This window comes from Cladophialophora psammophila (genome assembly GCF_000585535.1).
Source record: "Cladophialophora psammophila CBS 110553 chromosome Unknown aczJe-supercont1.8, whole genome shotgun sequence".
NCBI classification, from domain to species: Eukaryota; Fungi; Ascomycota; class Eurotiomycetes; order Chaetothyriales; family Herpotrichiellaceae; genus Cladophialophora; species Cladophialophora psammophila.
The window spans coordinates 902,246-915,493 of NW_006912929.1; the positions used below are offsets into that span (position 1 = coordinate 902,246).

Consider the following 13,248-nt stretch of genomic DNA (forward strand, 5'->3'; position numbering starts at 1 on the left):
CCGCGTGGAGTCGACCATCTCCACTCTCGACCTTCTCGCGGATGCAGGGTGTTGCATAAGTGTGTCTTCCCTTGTTTCCATCATGCAACCATCCCATGCCCCATCGCCAAATCGTATGCAGCCTTTGCCAGCCGTTGAGAATCCCCGCTTCGGAGGATACCACCGTCGAAGAGCATCCTTCCAGTCTATACCTGAGGCTATATCCCCACGACGATTTTGAATTCTCATGTTCGTCTCGAACTGATTGCTGTCTAGAACTCTAGACAGACATAGAGCAACAGAAATGGCGTTCTCCTGGATTTTATCGTACCCTGTTACGAGTCTCCTGGTCGCATACATTGCCTATCTCGGTGGCTTGGTCATCTACCGGCTCTACTTTCACCCTTTGGCGAAGTTCCCTGGACCCAAATATGCGGCAATCAGCAGATGGCATGAGTTCTACTATGAAGTGGTGAAAAAGGGACAATTCACGTTCAAAGTCCAAGAATACCACAAGCGATATGGTCAGTTCATGCCCAGCTGTGGCTGATCCACCGCCGTCGGTCGACCTGCTGAACCATTCATTCATCAAGGGCCAATCGTCCGCATCGTTCCCGATGAAATTCACATTCAAGACTCCCAGTTCTATGACACGTTGTACGCGAAAGCTGGTCGAGTCGACAAGTATGATTGGATGGCTGGCCGCTTTGGCTGCGACACATCGGTCTTCACAACCGGGCCTGACGAATTGCATCGGATCCGCCGTGGTGCGCTCAACCCTCTATTCTCTCGCGCCCGGATTGTCGACCTACAAACCATCATCAGGGAGAAGATCAGTCTCCTTCTCGACCGGCTCCGTGAGTTCCGAACAGAAGGGAGAATTCTGCCTATCAATCGCGCTTTCATGGCACTGACCGGCGATGTGGTGATGGAATATTGCTTCTCAATGACCTACGACCACTTGAAGCTGCCTAATTTCGAGAAGACGCTGCACGAGCCGTTCATGGCAGCCAGTATCAGCGGCCACCTCTCGCTTCAGTGTCCCTGGGTGCCCAAATTACTGTTCATGCTGCCTGAATCGGTCCTTGTCAAGATCGAGCCACTTTATGCTCTTGTTTTTCGAATGCAAGCTGTACGTCAAACCTCCCTAGTACTCTAGACACACGGACAGGAACTCACGGGAAGTCTCTGTCGACAGGACTTCCGCAAGCAAATCACCGCCATGAAAGAGGGTAAAATGGATGACTTGATAAAGGAGTCCAGCCATCCGACCGTCTTCCAAGAACTCATCTCTGGCAGCATGCCACCGTCTGAGAAAGAGACGCGGCGCCTGCAAGATGAAGCACAACTTGTTGTCGCCGCTGGTGTGACAACTACAGGCTGGGCGCTAAGTACGGCAACCTTCCACTTGCTCAACAATCCCCACACTTTGGCCAAGCTTCGCGCTGAGTTGGAGTCTGCCATGCCCGACCCGACCGCTCCATTGTCCTGGTCCGAGCTCGAAAAGTTGCCTTACCTGACCGGCTGTGTGCGCGAGGCTGTTCGGCTATCCTACGCCGTGACCACACGCAATCCCCGACTGTTCAATAAGCCCCTCGCCTACAAAGATTGGGTGATCCCGGCACGTACGCCCGTGTCCATGACCATCGTTGATGTGAATGACGATGAAGATATCTTTCCAGACCCGCGCGAGTTCAAGCCCGAGAGATGGATCAATCCACCCAAGACGAAGGATGGAAGTAGCCTGGAGAGATATTTTGTCGGTTTCGGGAAGGGGACCAGGAGTTGTTTGGGGATCAAGTAAGTCCCACCCGGCCTATCCTATCATTCCATTGTGAGGAGCCAGAAATCATCTGTTGGAGTATCCTTCAGTGCCGCCCTAATAGACTCCGGAGCCATATTGTCAATAGCTTTTTGCACGGATGGTGCATGGCTAATTTCGATGTTCTAGTCTCGCCCACGCCGAGCTCTATATGACCCTTGCCGCCGTCTTCCGCAATTTCCGATTCGAGCTGTACGACACTGATATCACGGACGTCGAGCTCGCGCATGATTTCTTCCTGCCGAGTCCAAGACTAGACAGTAATGGTGTTAGGGTCAAGGTGCTGGAGAAGGAGTAGTTCCCTCTCGCGATGGAACGCAATGCCACGGAAAATATCCGGAACAAGCATTTATCAGACGAACCCTCTGTGGCGGAGTGCGGCAGGAGCGCAGCAGCAGCGCAGCAGCAGGACAGAAGAAATACATACATCCCTAGTGGAACATAGTGAAAGGAACGACCGAAAAGTTTCGAGTTGTTTGATCCTCTCCTCCGGTTGGTACCAAACTCCCACCACATTCACGGGTACGATTTGAGAGAAATAAAATAACAGATCCCCCGTACCAATCAGCGAAGACTTTTAACACTTTCTTGTTCGCTAGCGCCTTGCCAATTGCTCCTTGCGGGACGAGCCGGGATCGCGCTAGATCGACGCTAGTCACTATAAAGATTAGCGTCAAAATAGCATTCTAATGTCATGGCCAGCGGGACGGCGCCAACGGAGAACATCGACACTGACGACAATGGAAATCTGTGTTGCTGGTAGCTATATCCCAAACCGGACGAGACAGCCTCTAATCAAGCACGTGAGTGGTTTCTTAGGGTCTCAAACTTCAAAAGAGGCCGTGGAATTATAAGTCAACCAGTTCCTCTCTGCTTCGACTCGACGGCGATCTCAAAAACGACGAAGAAACTGCATTGACTCAACCAGAGGCTCATGACTCTAATCACCACCTATAATCCTCCTCTTGGCAAACTGGATCGGCTTTCCACGGGAAGAGACATACCTCACAAATCATGCCAACAAATGCCTGAAATACGGTCAGCTCCTTGGATGCGGCGCAGACGTGAATATCAACCAGGTCCGGAAGCGGGTCGAATACCCTTCCTTGTCTGCCTTCATCAAACCGAAGCAACTCCTGGGCAGTTTGTAATCATCGGCTGGCTGGATAAAACTTATGATAAACACGGCTCCTTCAATATGCGGTACGACCACGACGTCAATGTCTAACCCCAACCGTCGAATTCCATTCTCTAAACTCCTTGGCCACGGCCGACCAAGCAGGCAGGAAGATTGAGAAAGACGTCATGAATGCCATTTACCATGGACTCGGTAGAAACATGTCCAGACGCGGAAGGGGTCCATGGGACCAGTTGAGATGGCACCAGAATCTCGAGGAATCTAGAGCCGAAGGACGTACCAGGGACCCTGCAGTATCCTTGCTTCGAGCGTCATCACTTTCGGCAAGCCCCCTCTAGGGGGGGAAACTTTGGGACAGTCCAACGGCTCTTGTCTTCGAGTTTGGTTGTGCCATCAAGCCCACCCTCATCCAATCCAGCCGGTTCTGCTGGTTATTGCACGATGTTTATGCGACAAGGCACGCCGCAGGTGGTCACGGTTTCCGTTAAATGACCATTACGACCTACCCTTTCAACCGAGCCAGCTCCTTTGTGCCACGGAACCACTTCTGCCAACCTCAGGTTGGAAAATGCCACAAACTAATGTATCATGGCTGTTGCCTAACGTGGGTGGTTCAATCCAAATACCTGACAGTTCCACAACGGAAGACAATATTTTTGCAAAAGCAGCGGTGCCCTCGACCTCGCGGATTGGGCACCCATGATGCTTCTTGAGTGGTTGAGCAGAGGCGGGAAGAACCACTTTGCAACAATAGTGGCAGGTAAGCTTGAGAGAGACACGCCTCATTCAGAGTCTTTCTGCGCCGCAGTTTCTCTCTCCCCCCGTGCATGAACAGCGAGGCGGGGCGGACCCTAACAAGTTCGAGAAACGTTCCACAATGTTGGCAGGTGCCACAACGTGGGAGCCAAGACTGATTTTTGACTGTCTCTTGCTCTTCTTCCACTGAGCGTACCCAAATTTCTTCGCAGGATATTGCACGGTACTGTCCCTGAATCATATTCAGAATCGAGAAGTTAACGAGGAAAGAACTCGCCTCCCGCAACAAGAGCTCTGCGAACCCCTTTTGCATTCCGCGTATTTACCAAGGCTAACGGTCGGCAAAAAGAATCTGACCCTCGGGGAACTGAATTGTCCCGCTTGACTCTGTCGAATGATCATCCCGACTGCAGCGGCCTCAGGTTTTGTCCCGACGATGAAACGAACAATCGCCCTCGTGCGGATACCTACATAACAGACCAGGCATGACCATGCATCACTCAAGGAGAGTATTCCCGCATGTTGCCACGAAAACGAACCCTCCACCCTCTCACCACCCCCAACATGCAGATCCAACGCCTCAAGTTGAGTTCTCCCAACCACAATGACTCTAGGAGGTAAGTATTAGTGGGTTCATGAGCTTGATGTTGCTGCTTCCGGATTGTATTCGGCCCTCTTAGAAGCATGAATTCCTCTCAGCTCAAGCCATGTCGCAATGTGGGCACATCACTGAGCGAGGCCTTACCCCGGCCCCTCTACTGCGATTGATTTCAATACGTTGCTGGCGCTTGGCAGCTGTAGGAGCAGCGGCAAGCAAGCATGCCATTACCTCTAATTGCAGCTTCATCCGCACAATCATCAGCTGTCAAACCTTGAATGCGAAAGCAGAGATCAGCACAATATGGACATTCTCAACCGGTCTTTCTTTAGACGCCCTGACCCGGTGTTGTTCGCCTCGCGGCAGGTGCTTTACGTGCCAGCGCGTTCAGCAACGAGGGGAACTGTGCGGTAGCACAAGGTTCAGACGACCATTGCAAGCTCAACGACGATGCCTGGGAGCCTGACGTTTGTCGATATCAAGCTCCGATGGTGGCTTTCAACTACTCCCCAGCCAATAAGTTTATCTTCGACATGAAACTGAGATTGCTGCGCCGTTCCTGAAGAGCACCACTCGGCCAACTTGATACAACTAAGCTGAATCTTTATTAGACTGAAAAAAAAAGGCATAATTGTACCTTTGAGCTAGGGAATCTTTTTGTGAAACTCCAGGAACCTTGAACTGTTACTCCTGATATTCGCACCTTCAAACACTACACTCTCAAGCTGGCATCTGCCGCACGAACCACAGAGTCTCACATGAGAAGCAGGAAAGCACCTGCTGCCGCGGCCTTGCGCCCAAGTGCCATGCCCTTTAGAGGTCAAAGATTCCGGTTGTGGAAAGGGCAATGGGAATCATTTTTCCTACAATCGGGTACTAAAGGCTGGCATATCCTGCCGACTTTGAATCAGGGTTCATCATTCTTCATTGGAACAATCCTTTACTCCTCTTCCGCAGCATAGCCTGCCTTGCATCTCTACAAGAATTTATTGAGTGGCAGCACTTGCTACAATGGCGGTGGGAACGAATGCGGACAAGGGCATCAGTCCCCTCCTCGGTCCAGGCCCTTTGCTGGACGATGAAGCCGAGTCTGACCTTCACCTTTGCGGAAAATTCAACCACAAACAGGATACACCCGCTTCGACTTCGCAAACCTCCAGCCTCAAGTTGCAAGAAACAACACACATCGACATCATGAGCGAGCATGACCTTGGTACGTACAATCCTACATTGTCTAGGGAGATCACTCATCATACTTAACAGCATTTGTTGGATCGCAATTCGGGAACAGGGGCTCTCCAGGCATTTGTTTGTCTGCGAAAATACATAAGAGCAAGGCTTCGCTTCCTGCAACAAAACTATGAAAAGGAAAGTTCAGGTGCTTTGAGCGAATCGTCTCAATAAGACTGCAGACATCTTCAAAAGCAAGAATAGTGAATTGGCATTTTGATTCGGCTCCTCTTTTTTGTCATGAGACCTATCATATTTCCAACGCTTGTTCCATTTGCTACTTGCATACTTCACGACCAGACAAGAGCACACCTTCGCATTTGTCCTTTTGTGGACCATGCCTTTCATATGTCGAGCATGCTTGTGGCCCTGCACCATTTCTCTGGGATCGAGGCAGAGTTGTTGCACAGACGGCGGCATGCATCCAATGGGATTATGACATTTTCCCTCCACGCCAACCACGCACCCAAAAAGGATAAGTGTCATATAACGTGCTCGTGAAGCAGAGCTCTCACGGATTGTGCTTAGGGTCCCACAGTATCCTGAGAGAGGGACGTCACAGCTGCCCACGGCATTCCTTCCAATGGGAAACTTGGGTTGAGGACAGTCCTTTCAATCGCCAGACTCAGAGACAGATCAGGTTTTGTCTGACCGAATCGAGCTGCTCAAGCGTCCAGTGTACAGGGATCCTTCAAGTCGAGGATCTTATCCGCAGTAGTCTCGAGGAGACACCCAATGCGTCATTCCCACATGTTGCACTCAAATCGGATGCTCCCTCAAGGTCTCTAGTGAGTGTTATCATGGCACATAACATAAACCGTGCAGGAGTACCAATAGACTTGTCGCTGCTGCTGCCGCCGCGAGCCAATGGTTTTGAAAACCTCTGCTTGCAGGGATATGTGCAACAAGACATATCACGTCAACCGTCGCCATATCAAGGTTGTGATGAATCAGGGAAATTAGCCCAGCGGTTGCTTGAACTCCAGGGTCGTTGCATCATCTGCTCCAAAGGGCCATTCGGTTGCTAGTCAGGCTGTGGGAATGAGGCGATATGTAACTGCCCGCTGCGCAACGAACAGACCCGATGCTGGAGAAGAGAGTCCGGGCTCACGAAGACGGTGGAAGGTGGGGGATAGGAATCAAGCTCGAATGGCCACCAGGAACAAGCGCGGATAGCGCAAGCAGACCTTTCCATCGACAAGGGGAGGATAGGCATTCTCGATCCGTTTCAGGTATTCCTCGAGGAATGCTTCTCTCTCTGAGGTCGAGAGAGGGTCGACGTAGGGTCTCAGACCTGTTCCTTTCACCCACTCCACGATGGCCTTGTGGTCTTCCAGTACGTGATAGTATTGGGTGTGCCAGATGTTGATATCCGAACACAGAGGCTTCAAATGGTCGTAGAGCTCTTGAGGAGATTGAAATGGTTTGCGAGCTGGATGTGCGCGCCTCAGGGTGTCGACCCACGGACCCTCCTCGGCGACCTCACGCATGGCAATGTGGGAAGGCTCGGAAAAGTTGTCAGGCACCTGGAAGGCGAAGACGCCGCCAGGCCTCAGAGTCTTGATCAGGTCGGTGAATGTTTGCACGCGCCTCTCATGGGGAATCCATTGATATACGGCATTGGAGTAAAGCAGGTCGGCTGGTTCCCCCGTCTGCTCGAAGGAACTCAGGTCGCCCAAGGTAAATTCGAGATGGGGCAGTCTGTTTCTCGCCTTTGCGATCATGTCCGGGGATGAGTCGAGGCCGACGACGTGGGCTTGCGGGAACTGCTTCCAAAGGACCTCTGTTGAATTGCCCGGTCCGCAGCCCAAGTCGACCACACGTTTCGGCGTCGTCAAGGCTACCTGCGCAACGAGGTCTCTCGCTGGACGGGTCCGCTCGGCTTCAAACTTCAGATACTGAGCTGCGCTCCAGTCTTTACTCCTTTCCATCGCGGCCTCCGACGAACGGAACGATCGACGACTCGCAGATTGAAGCAACTTGACGCTATCATTCAGGACGAACTGTTGTGCTGGCGGTGTTCTGCGAAGGCCTCTGGGCACTGCTATGGTCACTTGCGAGCAGCGAGACCCGCGGATAGCGCTCATGCTCGGTATTCAACGTCGTCCTCGGCGTCACTCCCCGTCATGGCAATAATAGGCATGATGGATCATTGGGGTTGCGATGTTTAAAGCTCTTACCTCGAAGGCCGATGTCGGCGTCGTTATGACACGCGATGCGAGGGCGAGGACGATGGCGCTTAGCGACGCGTTCTGCGCTTGTCACTGTCAGCTTAGCGAGAGTACGGGGGATTACGAGATACAGTACACCATGTCCATTGCTCGAACGGGCATTCTCCGTTCCGCCCGGGGAAGTCTGGATGCAAATCCATGCCGTGGGCAACCCTGGGCCTTGGTCAACATACCCTCGGCTGAGCTTCAAAGGCATATAAGCGACCATATAACCGAGAATGTCTCCCCGGCAGTACCCAGTTCTTGTCGCCTTCTCCGCGTTGAGCCAACGGCCTGTTGACCAACTCCAGCTTCCCCAGAGCGACGACTTTCTCCGATGGCTAGTACTGCTGCAATTTCGAGCGATGGCCGGCCTGTCAAGAAACGACGCGCGCCGATAGCCTGCACCGCGTGCCATGCCAGAAAAGTCCGCTGCAATGTCGTCCTCGTCGGCCAGCCCTGCTCCAACTGCCAGCAAGATCAGACCCAATGTGCTTTGCATGTCTCGGCGAGAGGCAAACACAAACGACGAAAGCTGAACAAAGATGCACGAGGCCGTTGTGTCACACCTACTTCATTGTCATCAGCTGGACCAACTACGGATGCACAAGTGCCCCCTGGGCCATCCACAGATCTTGCGGACTCAAACCCCTCGATCAGTCCGGCACCAGAACCTCCATCGCGGGATGAGTATGAGTCCCGGGCCAACGTAGAGGCTTATCGGAATATTGTCGATGCAGTCGAGACGAGTGGAGCCAAAGTGCCGCTGTATGTTGGTAGGTTTGCAATGTGTATCTCGGGTTGGACGAGTGAAGGTGGCTAAGCACAAGTTTCCAGGCGAGCTTCAATCGCTGCGATTCATATTCCACGTCGCGAGAGACAAGAGCATTGCCTCCAAGGCCCATTATCTCGTCCCTCAACCAAAGAGACGTCAATTGTCGCCAGAAGAATACGCGTGCCTACAGGCCAAAGGAGCGTTCTCAACGGAGTCGGATGATCTGAGGGACGAGCTCCTTTCCCTGTTCTTCGATTATGTCTACCCGATCCTTCCCATTGTCGACCCTTACGACTTTCGTCGTCGATACGACGCTGGCGGCGTCCAAAGCATCAGCCCGCTCTTGCTTCAGAGCATGTTTCTCGCTGCAAGCAATGTAAGCATTGACCTTGACCAACGCACATGCATCTCCAAGTCCTCAGTTCAAATCTTCTAGTTTATCTCGACGGAGGGGCTGAAAAGGTCGGGATGGCCGTCGCTTATGCATATGAAGAGGAGATTCTATGAGAGAGCCAAGGTGACTGGATAACTTTCCCTCCCACCTGCACCAACAGATCTAACCTTCCCTCTGCCAGGCGCTGTACGACTTCGAGTACGAAACAGACAAAATATGCCTGATCCAATCGGTCCTATTGCTTGGTTATTGGTTGGGACAAGCCCACGACAGGACCGACAGCTGGCACTGGGTAGGTGTGGCAGTGAGTCTGAGCCAGAGTGTCGGTCTCCACCGCGACCCCGGGTTCTCAGACGTGCCCCCATCTCAGCGCAGCCTATGGAGAAGGATCTGGTGGTGTTGCTTCTACCGGGACCGATGCATTGCGCTGGGGATGGGACGGGCGTTCCGCATCAACGCCGAGGACTGCGACGTGAAAGAACTGACACTCGAAGATCTAGTGTACACCGCTGGTACCTCGTCGTCGAACTGGAATCTGAACCAAGAAAGCGCAGCCGTCGTGGCCAGGTGTAACAGCTACGCCCCCCTATTCTTGGAGATTGTCAAATTAAGCCAGATCTTGGGCGAGGTGTTAGCGTCCGTGTACAGGCCACTGAGAGAGCCGAGTCCCTGGAGTGTGGTAGAGATCCTCGAAGAGAAATTGGCCCGCTGGCAAGTGGCCCTTGACCCGCGGTGTCGGATAGACACGCCGCTCACCTCCTTGAACGAGCCCATGGCTATGACGCTGCACAAATACTACATCCAGATCCTCCACCAGTGAGTTTGGTGCTCCCCCTCTGTCCGCCCTAAGGGCCCTTGCTGCTCCCCCCCCCCAAAACTGACATTGCGGAGAGCTCACTCGATTTTTCTTATCTTGTGTCCAGCGTCACGGTGGTTACTCTGTACAAGCCCTTTGTCTTCCAAGACGGCCTGCTCCCGACCCGGCATGAAAGCGATATCCGCGCACGGATCGCGTGGGAAGGATGCCAGCTGTCGGCGTCTGCGGCAACCGACAGCTTCCGAAAACTCAGTGAGCTTGAGCTCGTCCGGTTCTTACCTCCTGAAAGGCAAGGCGCGCGACTTTTTTTCTCCCAAGTCCCCCTTCTCTTTTCATCTTGTCTGGAGCTGCATCGATCTCTGTATCAATAGGGTCAACTAGGTTATATTATGTTCTGCATACGAGGAGACGAACGAATGCTAACTTTATCGTGCTCCATCTCAACAGCGTGACCATGCTCATCTCAATCATCGCGACCCTCTTCGTCGCAAAATGCCTCTCGACGGGCATGAAATGGCACCTGGCGAGCCAGAATCTCGACCTCGCCATGCTGGTTGTGCAGCAGTTGCAGGAAAAATACCTGGCGGCCAGGTTTATCTTTGCGTACTACACGGCGGCGTTTGAGAAGGTGGCGCCCTCCCAGAGACCGCTGCTGGATGCGCCTTCGGCGTCGGCAACTTCTGCTTTATCGACGGCCTCGTGTTCCAATGCATTTCCGAACACGACCAATGCTGTCACCACCACCACTACCGCTAATACTAGTAATATTGAAAACATACCGGGAATGTATGGCAGAGCCGCCGAGGGCCGCGCTGGGTCAGGCCCCAACACCAGTCCGTTCAACGCTGTCGAGTCCTTCTCCTCGGGACAAGAAGACCATCTGGGCACATGGGCCGAGTGTTTCCCGGCGAGCATGACCGCGGATTTTGACATCTTGTTCGGGGCCGAGGGCATCATGAGAGGGTTTGAGGAACTTGTTTGAGAATGAAGAAGGAAGGGGAGAAAGCCTCTCCGAGGCTATGCTACGTGATCGCGCGAGTTGACGTGTCGACGCGTGAATTGATGGAGAGCAGGTGAGACCTCCTTGACCACCCCTTTCGGCAATCCAGCAATGACAAAAGGTACTAAATGTGCATCTTATTGATCTATGTATACAATCATAACCCATCTACCTTTAACCTCAACAGATCGTGTTCCAAAATCTCTTCCTTTCGTTGCTGCAGCTCAGAAACGTCCCAATTTGACCACAAGAATCTTCCCTTTGTGAACTGAGCCTCGTCGCTCGCAAGCCATACGGCAAAGTGCGCCGGTAAGTTGACTAGGAAAGAAGATGTTAGTGCCAGGCTGAGGCTCAAAGTGTTGTCAGTACTAACCATTGTCGATGGAATATTCCAATGTCCCCGACTTCGCTGACATTGGCGATACTACAAGACCCGGGTGGACATTCACGACCCGTACCCATGGCTCTTCCTCCTGCAGAATCTCCATGGCTCGAGTCATTGCCATTTTGGCCCCGCTGTAAGCACTTTGCTTGTTTACATAACCCTGTCTGATGCCCCAATGCGCAAGTACGCTCGAGATATTGATCAATACAGGCTCGGCATTGTCCGAGAGCGCCGGTGCTGCTCTTCGCACGAACTCTTGCGTGACGATAAAGCTGCCCTTTACGTTGATCTCGAAACCCTTCCACCACTCATCAATCTCGGCATCTCGGTACAGCTTGGGGGAAGGTTGGTAACCCGCGTTGTTGACCAGGACATTCACCTTGCCCAAGGTCGACTCGATCGAGGAGAAGGTCTCTTTGACTGCGGCCTGGTTCGTGATGTCGACAGGGAATAAGTGGAGGTTCGAGGATTCGCACTGCGGATCCTGCTCGATCTCTGCTTTTGCCTTTTGCAGGTTGTCGCCGTCGAGATCTAGCATGGCAACATGTTGGGCTCCAGCGCGAGCGAATGCTATGCAAGTCGCCTTGCCGATTCGACCTGCGGCGCCGGTGACAATGACAACTTTTCCAGCCGCTGACTGTTCTGGTCGCATGGGTGATATGGCCGGGTAAGTATCTCGATGGAACGTTCTTGTGAAGGACGGCAGGTTTGCCATTATGCAAGATCAACTTTGCACTGTTTTCTCAAATAGCAGAAGTGCTGTGATAGACATCAGGACTGTCTCTGATCAGAAGGACGAATGCCCTTTTTAATATTTCCACCCATTTCGCCCAGTGCTCGTATAAATGAAGAGCCGAGAAAATGGTCGATATACCATCGAGGGAAAACTCTCAAATCATTGCATCACACCCTGAGACAAGATTGTTGAGCAACGGGGCCTACTGAAACCGCAACCTCTGCCCTGGTACAGATGCTACGATGGGTTCTGATTCTTTTTGGCTAGCATTCCGGCCTCGTCGAATGCCGTTGCTTTCCCGGCCTTCTCATCGCCGAATGCAGCCCCCAACTACAATCTAAGTAGAGGGAAGCTCCCCAAGGAAGAAAAACAATTCGTTTCCCATTAAACATCCACGGGCAGCAGATTATGAGGTCCGGCTTGTAACCAAGGAGACTGCGCTGAAATGGAAGAGGTATGTCTTAAGTCCAGCTCTCATCCTTACATAACCACGATCATCAAAGCTCAAGCCCTTTCCGTTCCTCGACTAAAGAAGGACACCGTGACAAGTTCTCCCTTCGGGGGCATCGCGCTCTCGTCACCGGCGGAAACCAAGGCATAGGGCTCGCTCTAGCCGCTGGCCTTGCTCGAGCGGGAGCGGACGTCGCAGTCTTTGACATCTCGCCTCCCTCGACTGAATTCGAAAGCATCTCCACCTCCCACGGCATCCGCACGGCGTATCGCATGGTTGACGTCTCGTGTGTTCCCGCTCTGAAACATGCCTTCGAAGATACAATCAAGCCATTTTGCGGCGCCGGCGGTCTGGACATCTGCATCGTAGCGGCGGGGATCAACCAAGTCAAGGACTTCCTCGACACCGAAGAAGCGGACTTTGACAAACTGATAAACGTCAACGTCAAAGGCGTGTATTTCACCTGCCAACTAGCCGCGCAGACAATGGTCAGATCCTGCCCAGCCCCAGTGAGGAAGAGAGAATCATGAGTAATGGAAGTGAGAAGGAAAGCAAAAGCAAAAGCAAAAGCATTATCGTAATAGCCAGCACGGCGTCTTACGTTGCGGCTCGGACGCACAATTCAAGCATCTACGGCGCGACCAAGTCCGCCGTCCGGGGAATGGTACCTGAGATAGCCAAGGAACTAGGAAGGAGTGGGATTAGAATCAACTCGATCAGCCCCGGGTACACGTTGACCAACATGACGAGGGGATATCCGGACCTTATAAAGCAGTGGCAAAGCGACACCATGTTGGGATTCATCGGCATGCCCGAGGACTACGTCGGCGCGTCGCTCTACCTGGCCAGCAACGCAAGCAGATATGTGACTGGGCAGGATTTTTTGATCGATGGCGGGTCCACGAAGTGGTGAGTCGTGACTCTCGATCAAGCGATTCTATGGGCGAGATGGTGAAA

At 52.7% G+C, this 13,248-nt stretch overlaps 6 protein-coding genes across 6 annotated transcripts; 4 read left to right on the forward strand and 2 right to left on the reverse strand.

Moving 5' to 3' along the window:
- Positions 1-283: 283 nt before the first annotated feature.
- A1O5_05965 (uncharacterized protein) lies at positions 284-2,099 on the forward strand (the record flags this gene model as incomplete). Its single annotated transcript, XM_007746561.1, has 4 exons — positions 284-503; positions 573-1,111; positions 1,178-1,779; positions 1,931-2,099. 4 exons carry the CDS (start codon positions 284-286, stop codon positions 2,097-2,099), a joined length of 1,530 nt encoding a protein of 509 aa, XP_007744751.1.
- Positions 2,100-6,662: 4,563 nt separating this feature from the next.
- On the reverse strand, positions 6,663-7,454 carry A1O5_05966 (trans-aconitate 2-methyltransferase; the record flags this gene model as incomplete). The annotated part of the gene is made up of 1 exon (XM_007746562.1): positions 6,663-7,454. One exon carries the CDS (start codon positions 7,452-7,454, stop codon positions 6,663-6,665), a length of 792 nt encoding a protein of 263 aa, XP_007744752.1.
- A 616-nt stretch (positions 7,455-8,070) lies between these two features.
- Positions 8,071-9,722, forward strand: A1O5_05967 (uncharacterized protein; the record flags this gene model as incomplete). The annotated part of the gene is made up of 4 exons (XM_007746563.1): positions 8,071-8,509; positions 8,571-8,884; positions 8,945-9,025; positions 9,084-9,722. The coding sequence occupies 4 exons, from the start codon at positions 8,071-8,073 to the stop codon at positions 9,720-9,722; spliced, it is 1,473 nt and encodes a 490-aa protein (XP_007744753.1).
- A 451-nt stretch (positions 9,723-10,173) lies between these two features.
- A1O5_05968 (uncharacterized protein) lies at positions 10,174-10,701 on the forward strand (the record flags this gene model as incomplete). Its single annotated transcript, XM_007746564.1, has 1 exon — positions 10,174-10,701. The coding sequence occupies one exon, from the start codon at positions 10,174-10,176 to the stop codon at positions 10,699-10,701; it is 528 nt and encodes a 175-aa protein (XP_007744754.1).
- A 175-nt stretch (positions 10,702-10,876) lies between these two features.
- On the reverse strand, positions 10,877-11,819 carry A1O5_05969 (uncharacterized protein; the record flags this gene model as incomplete). The annotated part of the gene is made up of 2 exons (XM_007746565.1): positions 10,877-11,037; positions 11,093-11,819. 2 exons carry the CDS (start codon positions 11,817-11,819, stop codon positions 10,877-10,879), a joined length of 888 nt encoding a protein of 295 aa, XP_007744755.1.
- A 466-nt stretch (positions 11,820-12,285) lies between these two features.
- Positions 12,286-13,204, forward strand: A1O5_05970 (uncharacterized protein; the record flags this gene model as incomplete). The annotated part of the gene is made up of 3 exons (XM_007746566.1): positions 12,286-12,294; positions 12,390-12,779; positions 12,839-13,204. 3 exons carry the CDS (start codon positions 12,286-12,288, stop codon positions 13,202-13,204), a joined length of 765 nt encoding a protein of 254 aa, XP_007744756.1.
- Between the last annotated feature and the right edge of the window lie 44 nt (positions 13,205-13,248).